Source organism: Lepidochelys kempii, chromosome 9 (genome assembly GCF_965140285.1).
Source record: "Lepidochelys kempii isolate rLepKem1 chromosome 9, rLepKem1.hap1, whole genome shotgun sequence".
In the NCBI taxonomy this organism is placed as follows: domain Eukaryota; kingdom Metazoa; phylum Chordata; order Testudines; family Cheloniidae; genus Lepidochelys; species Lepidochelys kempii.
In genome coordinates this window covers 15,934,557-15,955,948 of record NC_136388.1, presented here as the reverse complement: position 1 = coordinate 15,955,948, position 21,392 = coordinate 15,934,557, and the positions used below count along the sequence as shown (strand labels likewise).

The 21,392-nt window shown below is 44.5% G+C and overlaps 2 protein-coding genes across 2 annotated transcripts in view; one reads left to right on the top strand and one right to left on the bottom strand.

The window, feature by feature from the left end:
- Positions 1 to 5,070, bottom strand: part of PLD1 (phospholipase D1) — a 128,055-nt gene extending 122,985 nt beyond the window's left edge. Inside the window, exon 1 of the mRNA XM_073359380.2 lies at positions 4,982 to 5,070. The gene's annotated coding sequence lies outside the window, so the exon portion shown is untranslated. The remainder of the gene's footprint in view (positions 1 to 4,981) is intronic.
- Positions 5,071 to 10,353: 5,283 nt separating this feature from the next.
- Positions 10,354 to 11,921, top strand: LOC144930869 (uncharacterized). The gene is made up of 2 exons (XM_078854329.1): positions 10,354 to 10,792; positions 11,380 to 11,921. The coding sequence occupies exons 1-2, from the start codon at positions 10,387 to 10,389 to the stop codon at positions 11,919 to 11,921; spliced, it is 948 nt and encodes a 315-aa protein (XP_078710455.1). The 5' UTR covers positions 10,354 to 10,386.
- The last annotated feature ends 9,471 nt before the right edge of the window (positions 11,922 to 21,392 follow it).

The window sequence follows — 21,392 nt, the reverse complement described above, 5'->3', positions numbered from 1 at the left end:
TATAGCTAAGCAGAACTCAAGTTTTACTATATAGTCTGCAGTCAATCAGGAAGTGAGTGGGTGGGTGTGGGAAATGGGAACAGGGAATGGGGGTAAGGAAGGAATCATGTTTTGCTAAAGGGGGAAATGGGAACAGGGAATGGGGGTAAGGAAATTGGAATCATGTTTTGCTAAGGGCAGGAATGGGAACAGGGACACAGGTGTAAGGCTCTGTGGTGTCAGAGCTGGGAAGGAGGATACTAAGGAAGGAAACTGGAATCACGCTTGCTGGAAGTTCACTCCAATAAATATCGAATAGTTTGCACCTTTGGACTTCTGGTCTTGTTGCTCTCTGTTCATGCGAGAAGGACCAGGGAAGTAAGTGGGTGAAGGAATAAGCCCCCTAACAGTGAGCATTAATTTTGCTCCACAACAGCACTTTTTAGCATCAACTTCTTTTCAGGAATCATACACAGGAGTGACTGCAGCAGAAAAAGGGAATTAAATGAGCCCCCCAAAAGCACATCTGCTCAAAGAGAAACACAAGCCGTGCTGACAGAGCAGCACTGTTACATGTATTTATTTTCAAAAAGCACTGAAGAGACCCAGAGTGAGCTCAGGAAATAGCACTGAATCCCAGCCAGCTCCTGAAGACCTTTCTAAAAACCTCCCAAGTTGCTAAGAGGAGAGTGAGGGAATGCCATCCAGCTAGAGTGACCAGATAGCAAGTGTGAAAAATTGGGACAGGAGATAATAGGTGCCTATATAGGACAAACCCCTGAATATTGGGACTGTCCCTATAACATCGGGACATCTGATCACCCTACATCCAGTTAGGCAAATACAGCAATTTTCATAGAATCATATAATTCTGGGTTTTCCTTTTATGAGAAAGCCTCCATGAGAAGGAGTAGGTGAACGGAGTGAACACCTACGCAGCACTGGGTTCTGAAACAAAGAGCCTCCAGGTCAAGGAGATAAATAAAAAAAACTCAGGAGGAAGCAGAGTCACCTCCCCATCATAAGGTGCTTTCAAAAAAACTTATTTTCCCTCAAGGAAGTTTAAAAATCTGTCAGCAAGCAGAGTCATGAGCAGAGTCTCAAACAATAATTTTACAGCTCTGCATGTGCGCATATCCCCACACACAGAAGCCTACAGGAGCTTATAGATCCAGTCCTGCTACTATTGAAGTAAAAAAGAAAAAATGGACATTGGGCCTAAATCAGGCTTGTGGCCTCATTCACACCTGTGCAAAGCCCATGTAAAAGAATTCTTTGCTCCATGGCACCTAGGTTAGGTGCACCCATTTTTCACAGTGAGTGAACAAGACTGAGAATCAGCCCCATTGACTTCAAAGGTGCAAGATCAGGCCCTGTGAAAGGACAAGAACACACAAAAGAGGAAGGGAAGAGTGATTGAACAACAAAAACTGCATTCAGCCATTTATATTTTGACTTACCAGCATGTCAGTTTCACAGACCCTAAAATAACACACTGGGTGTGTTTTATATTTTTATACTCCATTCACCATGAAAAGGGAAAAATTGGAGAATTAAAAATATATATAAAATTTCAGCTTTGGGTGGCAGACCAAGATGCCTAGGTCACATGCCACCTGAGGCGCACTGTGCATACACTAAGAAGACACACCAGAATGTACTACCTTCTCCAGGATTTCTTTCTAAAGGAAATAATCAAGCACAAGTGTTTATCCAAGGCACATAAGTAAATACTGCACTGCACTGTAGATTGTGTACATTTGGTAACACCCATTTATTTAGCTGATCCACTCAGTGCCCTTTGATAGGGGAAAACTGAAGGCAAAAACATTCATCTGCTTTTGCACCTTATCAGTTGGCAACTGGTATCTTACAGCAAATTATTTCAAAGCTAGATCAAGAAATGATAACATAAATGGTAACATAAATCAACAGCTACAACAATTCATTCTTATTACACACAATATTAAAGATGCCCATCATCACCATATCCATAAATAAAAGCACAAGAGAAGGGCCAACTTATCTTCTGATTTTATCACTTGTAACTCCACCTAAAGCCATATAGTTGTGTGAAAGGTTAGACAAAGCAGAATTAGATCTTAAGGTAAGCAGTTAAAACATACAGCAGCCCTGATGCATGCCCAGAGATGGATTCTTTGTTTGATATGGTAAGATTTCCGTAATAATGAAATAGCTTCTGATCACTTTTCTTTTTGTCATCCCACAGATCAGGATTAAGCCAGATATTCAGTTATCCAGGATAAATTGAAGATAGGCCATTTATTTAAGATTTGCTGGCTGTCCAGTGCGGCAGGCACATGTGAACAACATAAGTACAGCATGTTTGACCAGGTTCTACTCCACATTGACAGGTCTTGATTCTAGGGCCTGGAATTTCCAGATGAGAGCAGTGATGTGTTCTGAACTTCATATAAAGAGGAGTACAGGCAATTGTTTACAATCATGGAGTCATTATTGGCTTCTTTTCGAGCACATATTTATGCAAACTAGTAGAGTTTACTCTGAACTTGCATTAAAGAACCTGGCCTAAAGAACTGATTCCAAAGCTACCTTTTGTAAACCGCTCCCCCACTTTTCCTATCCAAACATTTCCTGGCTCACTTTGTCAGTCAGATTCAAGGTTGTGTTCTATTCAGAACTGCATTTGGTTGTCTAGTCAAAGTGACTTAAGTGTGGATTAGTGTGAGCTCAAATGCTTAACTTGTGATCTGCAAGATTCTTCTAAGCAATCCTGATATTATTTTAGTAGTTCAAAAAGGAGTGTTCTCCAGAAAGATGAGTGGATTTTGGCCAAAGAGAGGACATGGTAGGTTCACTCTAGTTGTTTGCTGCTGTACAGACTCCCTTAATTAAAGTCCAGTTCAGCTAGTATACATACATCTCAACAGACTCAACCTTGAAGTCCCTATGCAAGCAAGCAAAACTCCCAGTGAAGTCAACAGAAATTTTACCTGCATTATGACTACCCAATCAATCTCAATGCCTGTGAGTGCAATTCCCATTGATGGGGCACATTTGCACTGCAATGAGATTTAGGACTCTTAAGAATAAATCAAGGGAACATGAAAAAATAAATCTAAAAACTCAACATCACTGTATCCAAATAGCAAACCTCTTTGTTTGCTTCCATAACGCTCCATGGTCCTATTACATGACAAGGTCTTTTTTTTTTTAAGTCTTCACTGAAAGCTTACCACTCTTTACGGATAAAGAGGATCTATATAGATTGCATATCAGGAAGTAGCTGACTCACAAGATGTGTTCAAGTTAAGGCCCGAATGTAAACAGATATGCAATGAAATCAGACTCACAAGGATACTGCATGTGAGAACAATATCTAATAAAGGAGCTTCCTGTTTCCTAAATTCCTGTAGTACCATTGTAAAGCAGCTTATGTCTATTTTATTATTGGGTCCATTATTTGAAATTCCTAGTAATATTTAATAGGAGATCACGTCTTTCTAACTGGAAACTCAAAGCTCATGCATCTAATCCCACAACACTCATGCATCTAAACACACAAACTGGAAATGAAAAGACCTAAGAAGTTTCTTTATTTCTAAATTATAGGTGTCAGAGAAGCATACAAACAAAGATATTTTGGTTACAGGGATAAGGTCTCCTCTAGAAGGGATTGAATCGTAACCTGTGCAAGGCACAATTCTGCTCTTGGACGAGGATACATGTATGCAAGTCTCATGGAACTCACTGGATGGGGTTACACAGGTGTAACTGAGAGCATCATTTGGCTCAGTGGGAGTTACAAGTGTGTATCCAAGGGCAGATAAAATAAATTTAACTTCTCCAGACTTTACAATTCCAGCTACTCGCTACCAGCGGCAAAATACCAAATAATCAAGAAAATGTTCACTAAAATGCCTGCAGTGCTAACACTGCTGACCTGGATTCAACAAGAAGGGACCCTGGTCAAATTGCTCCACTGTTTAGTAAGTGAACCAGTGGGGTGCAAAGGGCTACAAAGTCAAATACTCAACTGAATGCTTTCTGTATCTCAAGAAAAATTACATTTTCTTTAGTGCAAAAAAACAGTTTAGACAAGATCTCCAGACACACAGCACTATTTGCGGATCATACACAAGTAGTTTTAAACTAAAGATAGACCACATTGCAACTGGCTGTTAAAAGACAAGTCAAATTTCCTGTTTAAACATGAAGCCAGCAAACTATTGCTAAAGAAAATTGGGGGCAACCCTGTCCTATTAGTGTACCCAAATGTTCAAAGACATTACAGCACATTTAGCAATTTTGCATTAATTCTAAAATTGTAATAGCAGTAATCTATTTTGCATAATATTTTTCTAATTAGCTTCCTTTCCTCTTACTTTTTAGAGTTGCCAGCAAATATTTGTTGAATATAGTTTTGGAGAATGATACATATAAGGCCCAATCAAAGGGGAGCAATGCCATAATTACTTTGTTTATGGTTTTTGGTAGGTGGGGAGCAATTAAATTTTGGGGGGAAATTATAGTTATATATGCAAAGCTCCTACATTAGGAATTGAATACTTCCTGATTGTTTAAATTATGCTGATCAAATTAGACTATAACCAAACCACAGTCTAGTACGGAGTGGAAATAGCACAAAGAGCTTTATGAAAGTAGCAATGAAGCATGACTGCAGAGATGCAATACATTCTAAGTAAGGCAGATTATTTCTTTTACATATTATTCATCCATAAGCAATTTGCCATCACATACAAGGGTGATCTGGAAACTGCAAGGCTGACAAGCCAGGATCAAGTGCATCAGGCAGAAAGCAGCACTGGGAAGACAGAGCAAAAGTTTTCCAGAAACAAACAAACTAGGGAGATCTCAAAAGAGGCTGGAATAAACTCCCAGGAGAAGCTGCTAAGTAAAACCCAAATGCAGAAGAAACTTTATGCCAGGCAGAATCCCCCCGATTCCAAGTAGTTTACTCGTTCATGTAGTGTGCCCTAGCCAAAGAGTTGGGGGTTACCTGTGCCCAGCGCAGGTCTGCGTACGTGGGCAGGTATCTCCAGAGTTCTCTGTGCATGGAGCGGGCTTGGACTGAGCGCCGCCTGTCTCTATACACCAGGGACTGAGGGTAGCTTGGCTGGGGCGGGGCCACAAGGTTCCAGCTGTGCCCTGGGGCTAAACTGTGCGGGCGGGCCCTTGAAAGAAGAGTAGGGGAGCTCTGAGAACAGAGATGCCTTTGGCTTTTAGTTTCTCAAGGCGCGGTCGCATGAGAAGGGTGAGCGGAGCCTGGAAGTGGGGATTTCTCTCTCGCCCGGCGGTTCTGCACAGCTCTCTGTGCGGGGTCGCCACACGCAGCGCAGCAGGCGAGAAACAATCACTTGCCTGTGTGTCTGTAAAACAATAAATCGCCTCCATGGAACAGCTGGTTACCAGCAATAATTGGGAGTGTTCCCGTATCAGGATTCAGCCACAGAAAGACGGATGTGGGGCTGGATGTGTTTATATATACCATACAGGGACTATAGGGAGAGAGTGTGTATATATAGCACTTGTGTGTGTGTGTGGAAAATGCACAGTGTATGAATTATACAAAATGTGCATCTACATGTCTAGTCTAAACACTGAGTTTACATACAAATTATAACGTTTGCCTCTGAACAGCCTGTGTAAATTTCATACATGGTGTATATGCATGTGTAATGGCCCCATAGGTATATGTGGGAACTGTAGCCTCTATAAAAAATAAAGCGTAGAAAAGAAGTAAATAGCAGTGCTGGGCTTTTGTTAGACACCTAGCTCCCTTAAGCTTCTTTGAAAATCTCTCCTGGTGACTAGTGCTCTTGAAACAGGCTCTCTGTCATATAGAAGAACTCTGGATTCAACAGCTGGTATATATAACAACAAAGGTATTTCCAGCTTTGCCTACTGGTACTTGGCTAACTCACTGGCCATCCATCCCACCTGCCTCAAGTAACTCACCAGGGCACTCCCCTCCCATAGGCCCAATTCAAAGCCCATTGAAGACAATAGTGCTGCTCTGGGGCTACCTGCTTCCTGTAAAGATGTCTGTGAGGTAACCTGCTATGAAGCTTGCATTGCTTCCAACTGTAGTAATGTTCCATGGGGATCTGGAGCACCCGCCAACTCTATTGGATTAGAGTGGCATGACCGACTACCAGGTGGGCAGCCACAGCACACATGTATTAGTTACAGCTGACTTGCTAATTACACTGCGCATAAATATCCATCACAGCATGGGATACCCATGAAAATATAGCCATGTAGCCAAGAGTATCAGAGCACAAGATCATGAAATATTGTCTGAGTATCAGCAACTAAACTTGTTTTGCACAAATTCTAGCCACAGTAGGTCTTCATTGCCAGCAGCAATTAGCAATGAAAATTATCTAATTATTCCTCACACTAATTTAACTTTGCTTTTCTATTCCTGTGAAAGACAAGGAGGTGTCATAGGTATGGAAATAAGACTGATGTCTTTCACAGCTTTGCTCTAGATGGCTGTACGTAGATTTAATAAACTTCTATGAGCTCTGAGTGATTACAATTTTGCTGAGAGTTTTTCTTATCTTCCCTGTGAGTAATTCTTATTTTCCATATTCCAATTCCACTCAATGTCACAAGCATGTCAGCTTTTGCTGGGGTGGCTTATCCATCTAGCTGCTTTATGGCCACTCTTCTACTGCAGCATCTGCACTGTTGTGTCCTATTGATGTCCCATTTAAATAGTAAGCCAGGGAGATTTGTCTTCATTAACAAGTAACTGTGGTCAGCAACACTGCCCTTCCACACTTCGTAGATAAACACTTTGGGCCAAATTCCATCCTGACTTAGACCCTGTCCAACCCCATGAAAATCAATGGACATAATTTGGATCTCTATGTGTTTCTAGTCTGAATTTAGTATAATAACTGCATCTCTGCAGACATAAGATGATGGGCCAGGTTGTTGCCATCACATTGGTTTTATAATAATACTCCATTAAAGTCAATGGAATTAAACTACAGAAATCCAGTGTAATGGAGGAGAGATTCTAGCCCCCTTCTCTTTTATTTTGTTGGAGGGCTGTCTTCTTCCTCTCACTTTCTACCCAGCTGAACAGGAAGGATCCAAAACCAAGAGCCAGCCTTTTACAAGACAACTTTGAAAATGAAATGGGATGTGTCTGTGTCAAGAAAAGACCCTCCCCCAGTGTCAAATCTATCAAAAAAATGCAACAAGAGACTTGCGAGAGAAAAAAAGAGCAACGGAGGATGTCAATTCATTGTTTAAATTAATATTTATTCCAATAAACTAGTTAAGTCCTGAAAAAGACCTAATGTAAGCTTTGTAGCTTAATACAGTGGTAGTGTTGTTCTGAATAACTTCAAATAGGGAATAGAATGGTGTTTTATTTTCTTGAAATACCACACTGATTACTCACTTTTTAATTGAATTCCCATTGCATTTTTTTATAGCATTGAAGATATGACACTGTTAATTAGGAAATTCCTTTGGATCACTTGTGACCTGTGTCATACTTTCTAGCATTGCAACAGCCAGATTCAGATCTTTTAAAATGCGGATGAGTTATTCCACTCATCTGATTTTCAGAGGGCTTCTTCTGACTTCAGCTGGAGTTCTGAGTGCTAGGCCAGTCTGAAACTCAGGTCCAAGATGTCTCAAACTGGCCACCCAAAAATTGGGATGGCCAAAATCAGTGACCACTTGTGAATATTTTGTCAATAGTGAAAATGTGTTTTCTCATAGTGATACTGAGGTCCTTGATGATGGCAGCACCGTTAGCAATGGATTACTCTCTATTTTGATTGTTCATATAAAGTGACCGAGGAGGATATTTAAGCCGCACAATGTTAAACATGCAGACAGAGCTTGGCAAGGATGTTAATTTCCTTTTCTTTTCCCCCATTTTCTGAGATATTTAGTTTCTAGGAATACAGCAGCCAGCACTAAAAGCTCAGCAACTAAAGACAGTTCTTTCCAGTTAAACAGGTTTAGAAGGTCTACTTCTGAGGAAGATGATGTCAAAATTCATGACTTCCTGAAAATATAATTGTTTATATTTTCATGATTAGAGAAACAGGCAGCTCCTAAAATATCCAGTTCAATTAATTTTAAACATTGTAATCTTCATCTTTGTTCTTACTGACGCCAAACAGTAATCTGGATCTAAGGAAGTCCTTTTCAGTTTGCCTTTCTATGTGGCTCTGAAACAGCAAATGAAATAAGGCTGACAATCTCTTCTGTGCTATTCATACACCCGCAGAAAGCAGAGTCTTAGAGCCTCCTCTTTTTTCTACAGAAGTTCCCTTTAGCCTTTGATACAGGAAATAAATAAACCAGCCTAATCTTATGCTGTAGTACTCTGACAGACTAGATCATCGCCCCTAGTACTACTCATTATTGTAACAGAGTGTGCTGACCCTTTAAGGGAAGCTCCAGGACCAGCTCTGCTCTGTTTCTGGTTTCAGCCCAGAAGACAGGCATTCTGGGAGTTGTAGTTCTCAGAACATATAGGAACTGTAGGCTTCACAGTGTGATATGTTAGGAAAGGAGGCTGTATACAACCCTCTCCCTTTCTTTAGTGTAGAGGAGACTGGGATGGAGCTCAGGGTTTCTAGGGGAGTCTCTACTAAGAATGAGACCTGGAGGGAGCTGTTGATAGGCATCTTTGCAAAGAGAGCCTGGAAAGGAACAGGCTGTCGTAGAAGGACTAGAAGAAGCCAGGGAAGAAAGGATATCTATAGAAGGTCTCTCTGGTGAGGAAACTAGGAAAGGAGCTCTGGTTCTTTCCTGTCAAAAGGAAAGAACCTTGGGGAGGAGAGTCTGGGAAATAACCCAGTTAGTAAAGTACTGTGAGAAGAAGGAGTGTTTTTTGGTCAGGAACAAGACCTAGCTAAGTCCTGAGGGGGAAGCTGAGAGATTGTGGCAAAGGTGAAGAAAGTGGCCTTCGGGAAAGAAAGGCAGAGAGAGTTTGGAGATAGACCTATTGCTCACTTTGTTATCTAGGACACAAGGCTGGAGCTCTTGGAAGATGGAGCACCTAGGAGATATTGCTATTATACCCCCAACAGAGGATCCTGTGTTCCATGAAGAGTGAAATGGGTGGTGGCGGGGGATTGTTTTCATTTGGACTATTGTTTATTGGGATTTCTGTGGTTTGGTTAGAGTATTAAAATAACTTACAAGTGGGGAAAACAGTCCCTCTGAATACTGAATTCTCATAGTGAGAAGGCTGGCTCTTCACCGTGCACGATCACTACAAACTCCACGACAACTTGTAAAAGAAAACGAAGGAACTGAAACAAGAACTGATTATCGCAAACTGTATAGACAATTGCTGCCTGAGACATACACTGATAGCATGTGGTTTTCATAAGACATTTCAACAGATATCACGTACTTCATTATCTTGAGCAACTATGGGGAAGTGCTTTTAAGAAAGAAGAGAATATGAAGCAACTGAAGAAAATACAGATTCAGCTTGATAAATTGGAAGAAAGACTGGAGACAGTGGTTACCCAAAGCTTTCAATACTATAGTTTTTGTGTAAATGTTTTACACTGTTATTCTGAGATATACTGTTGTGACCATGTGTGTAAGTTGATCCTTTTCTCCTATTGGCCACATAAGATTCAGTTTAACTTGTTCCCTGAAAACTTTAAACTAAAGCTCCTAACAATCTATCTGTAGGACAGTAATCTCCTCTTGCCCAACTCGAACACAATCATTGAGACACCAGTTCTGCAAGTATAACCCATTGGGCAGTGTGTGTTGTGTGTGTGTCACTCTGTGACCAACCCAAAGATGAGGAGAGCCTGTAACAGTCCCCTGCTACCTAGGCTGTCTCTTTAGCTCAAGCTATAGAGACTCAGCCCTGGTCTACACTAGGACTTTAGGTCGAATTTAGCAACGTTAAATCGATTTAAACCTGCACCCGTCCACACAGTGAAGCCCTTTATTTCGACTTAAAGGGCTCTTAAAATCGATTTCCTTACTCCACCCCTGACAAGTGGATTAGCGCTTAAATCGACGTTCCCGGCTCGAATTTGGGGTACTGTGGACACAATTCGATGGTATTGGCCTCCGGGAGCTATCCCAGAGTGCTCCATTCTGACCGCTCTGGACAGCACTCTCAACTCAGATGCACTGGCCAGGTAGACAGGAAAAGAACCGCAAACTTTTGAATCTCATTTCCTGTTTGGCCAGCGTGGCAAGCTGCAGGTGACCATGCAGAGCTCATCAGCACAGGTGACCATGATGGAGTCCCAGAATCGCAAAAGAGCTCCAGCATGGACCGAACGGGAGGTACGGGATCTGATCGCTGTTTGGGGAGAGGAATCCGTGCTATCAGAACTCCGTTCCAGTGTTCGAAATGCCAAAACCTTTGTGAAAATCTCCCAGGGCATGAAGGACAGAGGCCATAACAGGGACCCGAAGCAGTGCCGCGTGAAACTGAAGGAGCTGAGGCAAGCCTACCAGAAAACCAGAGAGGCGAACAGCCGCTCTGGGTCAGAGCCCCAAACATGCCGCTTCTATGATGAGCTGCATGCCATTTTAGGGGGTTCAGCCACCACTACCCCAGCCGTGTTGTTTGACTCCTTCAATGGAGATGGAGGCAATACGGAAGCAGGTTTTGGGGACGAAGAAGATGAGGAGGAGGAGGAGGTTGTAGATAGCTCACAGCAAGCAAGCGGAGAAACCGGTTTTCCCGACAGCCAGGAACTGTTTCTCACCCTAGACCTGGAGCCAGTACCCCCCGAACCCACCCAAGGCTGCCTCCTGGACCCAGCAGGCGGAGAAGGGACCTCTGGTGAGTGTACCTTTTAAAATGCTATACATGGTTTAAAAGCAAGCATGTGAAAGGATTACTTTGCCCTGGCATTTGCGGTTCTCCTAGATGTAGTCCTAAAGCCTTTGCAAAAGGTTTCTGGGGAGGGCAGCCTTATTTCGTCCTTCATGGTAGGACACTTTACCACTCCAGGCCAGTAAGACGTACTCGGGAATCACTGTAGAACAAAACATTGCAGTGTATGTTTGCTGGCATTCAACCAAAATCCGTTCTTTATCTCTCTGTGTTATCCTCAGGAGAGTGAGATATAATTCATGGTCACCTGGTTGAAATAGAGTGCTTTTCTTCAGGGACACTCAGAGGTGCCCGTTCCTGCTGTGCTGTTTGCCTGTGGCTGAACAGAAATGTTCGCCACTGTTAGCCACAGGGAAGGGGGAAGGTTGAGGGGGTAGTCACGCGGTGGGAGGAGGAAAAATGCGACCTTGTAACGAAAGCACATGTGCTATGTATGTAATGTTAACAGCAAGGTTTACCCTGAAAGAGTGTAGCGACTGTTTTATAAAATGTGTCTTTTTAAATACCGCTGTCCCTTTTTTTTTCTCCACCAGCTGCATGTGTTTCAATGATCACAGGATCTTCTCCTTCCCAGAGGCTAGTGAAGCTTAGAAAGAAAAAAAAACGCACTCGCGATGAAATGTTCTCCGAGCTCATGCTGTCCTCCCACACTGACAGAGCACAGACGAATGCGTGGAGGCAAATAATGTCAGAGTGCAGGAAAGCACAAAATGACCGGGAGGAGAGGTGGAGGGCTGAAGAGAGTAAGTGGCGGGCTGAAGAGAGTAAGTGGCAGGCTGAAGACAGGGCTGAAGCTCAAATGTGGCGGCAGCGTGATGAGAGGAGGCAGGATTCAATGCTGAGGCTGCTGCAGGACCAAACCAGAATGCTCCAGTGTATGGTTGAGCTGCAGCAAAGGCAGCTGGAGCACAGACTGCCACTGCTGCCCCTCTGTAACCAACCGCCCTCCTCCCCAAGTTCCATAGCCTCCACACCCAGACGCCCAAGAACGCGGTGGGGGGGCCTCCGGCCAACCAGCCACTCCACCACAGAGGATTGCCCAAAAAAAAGAAGGCTGTCATTCAATAAATTTTAAAGTTGTAAACTTTTAAAGTGCTGTGCTTAAAGTGCTGTGTGGCATTTTCCTTCCCTCCTCCACCACCCCTCCTGGGATACCTTGGTAGTCATCTCCCTATTTGTGTGATGAATGAATAACGAATGCATGACTGTGAAGCAGCAATGACTTTATTGCCTCTGCAAGCGGTGATTAAAGGGAGGAGGGGAGGGTGGTTAGCTTACAGGGAAGTAGAGTGAACCAAGGGGCAGGGGGTTTCATCAAGGAGAAACAAACAGAACTTTCACAGCGTAACCTGGTCAGTCATGAAACTGGTTTTCAAAGCTTCTCTGATGCGTACCGCGCCCTCCTGTGCTCTTCTAACCGCCCTGGTGTCTGGCTGCGCGTAACCAGCAGCTAGGTGATTTGCCTCAGCCTCCCACCCCGCCATAAACGTCTCCCCCTTACTCTCACAGATATTGTGGAGCACACAGCAAGCAGTAATAACAGTGGGAATATTGGTTTCGCTGAGGTCTAAGCGAGTCAGTAAACTGCGCCAGCGCGCCTTTAAACGTCCAAATGCACATTCTACCACCATTCTGCACTTGCTCAGCCTGTAGTTGAACAGCTCCTGACTACTGTCCAGGCTGCCTGTGTACGGCTTCATGAGCCATGGCATTAAGGGGTAGGCTGGGTCCCCAAGGATACATATAGGCATTTCAACATCCCGAACAGTTATTTTCTGGTCTGGGAATAAAGTCCCTTCCTGCAGCTTTTGAAACAGACCAGAGTTCCTGAAGATGCGAGCGTCATGCACCTTTCCCGGCCATCCCACGTTGATGTTGGTGAAACGTCCCTTGTGATCCACCAGAGCTTGCAGCACTATCGAAAAGTACCCCTTGCGGTTTATGTACTCGGCGGCTTGGTGCTCCGGTGCCAAGATAGGGATATGGGTTCCGTCTATAGCCCCACCACAGTTAGGGAATCCCATTGCAGCAAAGCCATCCACTATGACCTGCACATTTCCCAGGGTCACTACCCTTGATATCAGCAGATCTTTGATTGCGTGAGCTACTTGCATAACAGCAGCCCCCACAGTAGATTTGCCCACTCCAAATTGATTCCCAACTGACCGGTAGCTGTCTGGCGTTGCAAGCTTCCACAGGGCTATCGCCACTCGCTTCTCAACTGTGGGGGCTGCTCTCATCCTGGTATTCATGCGCTTCAGGGCAGGGGAAAGCAAGTCACAAAGTTCCATGAAAGTGCCCTTACGCATGCGAAAGTTTCGCAGCCACTGGGAATCGTCCCAGACCTGCAACACTATGCGGTCCCACCAGTCTGTGCTTGTTTCCCGAGCCCAGAATCGGCGTTCCACAGCATGAACCTGCCCCATTAGCACCATGATGCATGCATTGGCAGGGCCCATGCTTTCAGAGAAATCTGTGTCCATGTCCTGATCACTCACGGGACCGCGCTGACGTCGCCTCCTCGCCCGGTATCGCGTTGCCATGTTCTGGTGCTGCATATACTGCTGGATAATGCGTGTGGTGGTTGATGTGCTCCTAATTGCCAAAATGAGCTCAGCGGCCTCCATGCTTGCCTTGGTATGGCGTCCGCACAGAAAAAAGGCGCGGAACGATTGTCTGCCGTTGCTCTGATGGAGGGAGGGGCGACTGACGACACGGCTTACAGGGTTGGCTTCAGGGAGCTAAAATCAACAAAGGGTGTGCCTGTACATCAAGGAGTATTTCAGGCAGGACTGCACGGAGGGTTCCAATAAGAAATGGTGCACCAAAGTTATCGTTGTTATTGGAACAAGGAGGTTAGCCTGGCCTCTGATTGATACATGGCTAGATTAACCTCGCTGCGCCTTCTCTGTGACTGACTGCAGTGTGATCTAGACAGGGGAGGAGGAAAATGAGTACAAAACAAATCTGGTCTATTTCTTGTTCTGACCCACTCCATCTATCCTTTACATCTTTGGCTGGCAGCAGACGGTGCAGAAGGACTGCATGCCATCCACATCTCATGGCTGCTTGGCAGAAGATGGTACAGTACGACTGCTAGCCATCTTCATCTCTTGCCTGCCTGGCATAAGATGGTACAATACGACTGCTAGCAATCCTCATCTCTTGCCTGCCTGGCAGAAGATGGTACAGTACGACTGCTAGCAGTCCGTATCGCCTGCCCGCTCACCATAAGACGGTTCAATAGGACTGCAGGACTAAAGAGAATGACCTGGTCAAGTCACTCCAAATTTAGTCCCTGCGCCCATGTCTGCCCAGGTGCTCCCAGCCGACGTGGCCAGGAGCACCTCGGACACGACGAGGACGACTACCAATCGTATTGCACCGTCTGCTGCCAGAAGGCAATGGGTTGCTGCTACTGTGCAGCAAAGCCGTACCGCGTCTGCCAGCACCCAGGAGACATAGGGTGACGGTTACCTGAGCTGGCTCCATGCTTGCCGTGGTATGGTGTCTGCACAGGTAACTCATGAAAAAAGGCACGAAACGATTGTCTGCCCTTGCTTTCACGGAGGGAGGGAGGGAACGGGGGCCTGACGACACGTACCCAGAACCACCCGCGACAATGTTTTAGCCCCATCAGAGTGCTCCATTGTGAGTGCTCTGGACAGCACTCTCAGATGCCCGATTGTTTGCCATTGCTCTGATGCTGGGAGGGGCGCTTACAGGGTTGGCTTCAGGGAGCTAAAATCAACAAAGGGGGTGGCTTTACATCAAGGAGTATTTCAGGCAGGACTTCACGGAGGGTTCCAATAAGAAATGGTGCACCTAAGTTATCGTTGTTATTGGAACAAGGAGGTTAGCCTGGCCTCTGATTGATACATGGCTAGATTTACCTCGCTGCACCTTCTCTGTAAGTGACTGCAGTGTGATCTAGAAGAATGAGTCCCCTAGACAGGGGAGGGGGGGAAGCAAATCTGGTCTATTTCTTGTTTTGATCCACTCCATCTATCTTTTACATCTTTGGCTGGCAGCAGACGGTGCAGAAGGACTGCATGCCATCCACATCTCATGGCTGCTCGGCAGAAGATGGTACAGTACGACTGCTAGCAGTCCGTATCGCCTGCCCGCTCACCATAAGACGGTTCAATAGGACTGACTGCAGGACTAAAGAGAATGACCTGCTCAAGTCACTCCAAATTTAGTCCCTGCGCCCATGTCTGCCCAGGCGCTCCTGATCGACCTCACAGAGGCGACCAGGAGCACCTCAGACATGACGATGACGGCTACCAGTCGTACTGTACCGTCTGCTGCCACAAGGCAAGGGGTTGCTGCTACTGTGTAGCAATGCCGTACCGCGTCTGCCAGCATCCAGGAGACATAGGGTGATGGTTACCTGAGCGGGCTCCATGCTTGCCGTGGTATGGCGTCTGCACAGGTAACTCAGGAAAAAAGGCGCGAAATGATTGTCTGCCCTTGCTTTCACGGGGGGAGGGAGGGTGGGAACGGGGGCCTGACGATATGTACCCAGAACCACCCGCGACAATGTTTTAGCCCCATCAGGCATTGGGATATCAACCCAGAATTCCAATGGGCAGCGGAGACTGCGGGAACTGTGGGATAGCTACCCACAGTGCAACGCTCCGGAAGTCGACGCTTGCCTCGGTACTGTGGAAGCGCTCCGCCGAGTTAATGCACTTAATGCACTTAGAGCATTTTCTGTGGGGACACACACACTCGAATATATAAAACCGATTTCAAAAAAACCGACTTCTATAAATTCGACCTAATTTCGTAGTGTAGACATACCCTCATTCTTTCAACTCTGAAGGTCCCTTGATTCAATCATTGGTGTTGATCAAGGCATGGTTGTCACACAAGGTACTTGGTGTGGTAGATTGGCTTGAACATTACAGTCTACAAACACAGTGCAATTTGCAAGACTGGAGACTCCTATTTCTCTAATTTGGGGTACACAGTTAGTAGATGTACACTATCTAACTTTAGTATTGGCGTGAACACTAAATAACTGGAAATAATATTGGGAAAAGCCATTTATTAACTAAGCAGTAGCTAGAACATAAAAATGGCCACACTGGGTCAGACCAGTGGTTCATCTAGTCCAGTATCCTGTCTTCCAACTGTGGCTAGTGACAGATGCTTCAGAGGTAATGAACGGAACAAGGCAATTATCTAGTGATCCATCCCCTGTCATAGAGTCCCAGATTCTAGCAGTCAGAGATTTAGGGACACCCAGAGCATGGAGTTGCATCCCTGACCATCTTGGCTTATAGCCACTGATGGACCTATCCTCCAGGAACTTATCTAATTCTTTTTTGAACTTATTTATACTTCTGGTCTTCACAATATCCCCAGCAATGAGTTCCACAGGTTGATTGTGCATTGTGTGAAGAAGTACTTCCTTATGTTAGTTCTCAACCTGTTGACTCTTAATTTCACTGGATGACCCCTGGTTCTTGTGTTATGTGATGGCCTGGTCCAGTCCACACAAGAGATCCACTTCCTGGACACTACAGTGCTAATAAACGATGGTTACATAAACACCACCCTATACCGGAAACCTACTGACCGCTATTCCTACCTACATGCCTCCAGCTTTCACCCTGAGCACACCACACAATCCATCGTCTACAGCCAAGCTCTGCGATATAACCGCATTTGCTCCAACCCCTCAGACAGAGACAAACACCTACAAGAGCTCTATCAAGCATTCTTACAACTACAATACCCACCTGCGGAAGTGAAGAAACAGATTGATAGAGCCAGAAGAGTTCCCAGAAGTCTCCTACTACAGGACAGGCCTAACAAAGAAAATAACAGAACGCCACTAGCCGTCACCTTCAGCCTCCAACTAAAACCCCTCCAACGCATTATTAAGGACCTACAACCTATCCTGAAGGATGACCCAACACTCTCACAAATCTTGGGAGACAGGCCAGTCCTTGCCTACAGACAGCCCCCCAACCTGAAGCAAATACTCACCAGCAACCACATACCACACAACAGAACCATTAACCCAGGAACCTATCCTTGCAACAAAGCCCGTTGCCAACTGTGCCCACATATCTATTCAGGGGACACCATCACAGGGCCTAATAACATCAGATACACTATCAGAGGCTCGTTCACCTGCACATCCACCAATGTGATATATGCCATCATGTGCCAGCAATGCCCCTCTGCCATGTACATTGGTCAAACTGGACAGTCTCTACATAAAAGAATAAATGGACACAAATCAGATGTCAAGAATTATAACATTCATAAACCAGTCGGAGAACACTTCAATCTCTCTGGTCACGCGATTACAGACATGAAAGTTGTGCTATTACAACAAAAAAACTTCAAATCCAGACTCCAGCGAGAAACTGTTGAATTGGAATTCATTTGCAAATTTGGTACAATTAACTTAGGCTTGAATAGAGACTGTGAGTGGCTAAGTCATTATGCAAGGTAACCTATTTCCCCTTGTTTTTTTCCTTACCCCGCCCCCCCAGACGTTCTTGTTAAAGCCTGGATTTGTGCTGGAAATGGCCCACCTTGATTATCATACACATTGTAAGGAGCGTGGTCACTTTAGATAAGCTATTACCAGCAGGAGAGTGGGTTTGTGTGTGGGGGGAGGGGAGGTGAGAAAACCTGGATCTGTGCTGGAAATGGCCCAACTTGATTATCATACACATTGTAAGGAGAGTGATCACTTTAGATAAGCTATTAGCAGCAGGAGAGTGGGGTGGGAGGAGGTATTTTTTCATGCTTTGTGTGTATATAAAAAGATCTTCTACACTTTCCACAGTGTGCATCCGATGAAGTTAGCTGTAGCTCACGAAAGCTTATGCTCAAATAAATTGGTTAGTCTCTAAGGTGCCACAAATCCTCCTTTTCTTTTTGTGAATACAGACGAACACGGCTGTTACTCTGAAACCTAACACTTCCTTATTCACTTTCGCCACACTATTCATGATTTTATAGCCCTCTATCATATCCCTCTCTTAGTCATCCCTTTTCAAAGATGAATTGCATCTGCCAGTTTGTTGCCCAGTCACCCAGTTTGGAGAGATCTCTTTTTAACTCTTTGAGCCAGCTTTGGACTTAACTATCTTGAATACTTTTGTATCATGTGCAAACTGTGTCACCTCACTGTTTACCACTTTTCCCAGATCATTTATGAGTATGTTGAATAGTGCTGGTCCCAGTACAAATCCTTGGGGGACCCCGTGACTTACCTCTTTCCATTCTGAAAACCGACCGTTTATTCCTAGCCTTTGTTTCTTATCTTTCAACCAGTTACTGATCCATGAGAGAAACTTCCCTCTTATCCAATGACTCCTTACCTTTCTTCAGAGCCTTTGGTGAGAGACCCTGTCAAAGCTTTCTGAAAGGCCTAGTACAGCATATCCACTGGATCAACCTGGTCCATCTGCTTGTTGATTCCCTCAAAGAATTCTAATAGATTGGTGAGGCATTATTTATCTTTACAAAAGCTGTGTTCATCTATCTGTCTGATAATTTTCTTCTCTACTACAGTTTCAACCAGTTTGCCTGGTACTGACGTTAGGCTTACCAGCCAGTAACTACCAGGATCACTTCTGGAGCCCTTTCTATAAATATTGGCATCATATTAGCTATCTGCCAGTCATCTGGTACGGAAGCTGATTTAAAGATAGTTTACATACCACAGTTAGTAGTTCTGCAGTTTCATAGTTGAGTTCCTTCAGAACACTGGGCTGAATACTATCTGGTCCTTGTGACTTATTACTGTTTAATTTATTAATTTGTTCCAAAGCCCCTTGTATCGACACCTCAGTTTGGGACAGTTCCTCAGATTTGTCACCTGAAAAGAATGGTTCAAGCGTGGGAAACTCCCTCACATTCTCTGCAGTGAAAACAAATGCAAATAATTAATTTCGCTTCCCCATAATGCCACAAAATCAAGCCAGTGGAGCAGTAGCAGGAACAGGAAGTTGTACAAACAACTGGGCTCCTCCCTGTTCTAGACTGTGGGTCTTGTGCTTCCTGCTCCTGCTGCTGGCTTAAGTAGGGCCAGGAGGCCAATCAGTTGCTTTGGGACTCTACCAATAGGACTTCAAGGGCAGAGCCTCAAACTGGGGCTGGGTTTCATGGATCCTAGGTAAGCAGTTGCCAGCAAGCTGCCAGGTGGAGATTTGGAGGGTGGCTGCTCCCATGAATGCTGTTCACCCACATTCAAGACCCATGGGTCATGACTGGTATCCTCAGTGTGAGAGGGTACCAGGACATCATCTGGAGGGAGGGACCCAACTATGGGACTGGTTCCCTCTGCTTCCTCTTGATGTTTTTCCCCGAGACTTTCACCCTCCCCCACAGCACAGAGGTCTGTCAGACTGGGGGTAGGACTACTCTACTGTGTCCTGGAAGGTCTCCTCTATGTACCTCTCTGTCTGCCTTAGCTCCTCCAGTTCAGTCGCTCTGGTCTCAAGAGCCCATACTCAGTCTCTAATGGCCAGGAGTTGCTTGCACTGAATGGACTCATACACCACCTGCCCACAAGGCAAGTAATCATATGTGCTGCATTCAGTGCAATAAACTGGGTAGCCCCCACTCTGCTGCTGGACTTCTGCCTGCATTGTTTTTATTCTTGCGAAAGTTTTGTTTCTGTTGTTTGGTTGTTTGGTTTTGTTTCTAGTTGTTTTGTTCTTTGAGGGTGGTGGGGTGTCTAGTGACCGACATTTAGCAAATGTTTGTTAGGTGTACCTAGCTGTCATGCTCCCTCTCTATCTCTCCCTCACAAAACTCCCCTATTTCCTGCTTCTGTTCACTAACTCCTCTGGTCTCTTATGAGCAGGCTTTTTAAACCGCTGTTCTCCTTGAGTTAGTCCAGTCCCCTTTGTGACGTTGCACCACATAATGCTTTATAGAAATATGCATATGAGTATAAATATGACATAACTGGAATATGTTTTAGGCTAGATATGCCATGTAACATATCTTTGCAAAGGTTATGATCTACTGAATATATTCATCCTATTTGTATGCATGCATCATTTTTATATTGAAGTTATGAGCTTTGGCTCTATGCTTGTATTTAAAGTGTTTGCTGTAGAAAGCACATAAGACAGATTTGGTCAACATAGTGTGAAGGGGTTATTCAAGTAATTGGGAGTACTTAACTAACAATGGACTTTAGAAGATGCCAGCCCACATCTGAGCTTTCCTGGGAACATTCAAACTAACATGTAAACAATGGCATTGGCCTGCAAAAAGCAGAATCATTCGTAGACATGTGACTTGCCCAGGTAGCTAAAGACCCCATCTTGTAGCTGTGATGTTGCACAAGAGAAAGACTATAAAAGACCCTGGGAAACCCCTCCATTTTGGTTTTCAGTTGGCTCAGAAGATAGCCTCTCCACCCCAAAGAGATGCCTGAAAGAAACTGGAACAAAGGTCAGTAACTACGGGGATGTGAGTGATTGCTGGACCCAGACTAAGAGGAAATCTAGTCTGTAAAAGAAGTTTATTGGAACATCTCTGAGGGTGAGATTTACCTGCATTTAGTTTCCTACTGTATTAGGCTTAGACTTGTGTGTTTTATTTTATTTTGCTTGGTAACTTACTTCGTTCTGCCTGTTATTACTTGGAACCACTTAAATCCTACTTTTTAGATTTAATAAAATCACTTTTTACTTATTAATTAACCCAGAGCAAGTAATTAATTCCTGGGGGAGCAAACAGCTGTGCATATCTCTCTATCAGTGTTATAGAGGGTGAACAATTTCTGTATAAGCTTTATACAGAGTAAAATGGATTTATTTGGGGTTTGGAGCCCATTGGGAACTGGGTATCTGGGTGTTGGAGACCAGAGCACTTCTTAGGCTGTTTTCAGTTAAGCCTGCAGCTTTTGGGGGACATGGTTCGGACCTGGGCCTGTGTTTGTAGCAGTCTAGTGTGTCTGGCTCAACAAGGCAAGGTACTGATCCCAAGCTGCCAGGGAAAACGGGCTCAGAGGTAGTCTCAGCACATCAGGTGGGAGTCCCAAGGGGGTCTCAGTGACCTAACCCGTCACACGCTTGCAAAGGGATCCTAAAGGAAATAGGGATCAAAGGACAGCAGGCTCAGGCTTTGTTAGGAAGCTCTCAACCTTGCCTAGAAGGTCTCTAGGCTCAGCAATAATGGATGATTGATTACCGTTGATCATTTATTATTCCAGCATGTTAGTAGTAAAAGCCTGTACCACGAGGTAGCCTCATAACTTCACAGCACACACACAAAAATCACTTAGCTCTTATTTCTCTGATTCTGTGTTGTTAACTAGCTATTATCACTATCACACAACACAAAGAAATCCCTCCAGGTAATATCTCCTTTCACTTAAAGAGGTGTATGGGGATTCCAGTGCCAATGCACAATGAACTGTTTGTGTTCCCATTTTCTATAATCATAGTCACCTCCTTTGTAAAGTGCTTTGAGATCTACTGATGAAAATCACTACACAAGAGCTAGGTATTAGTATTATAAAGACATTTTGGCCATTTAAAGTGCTCTAAAAAGA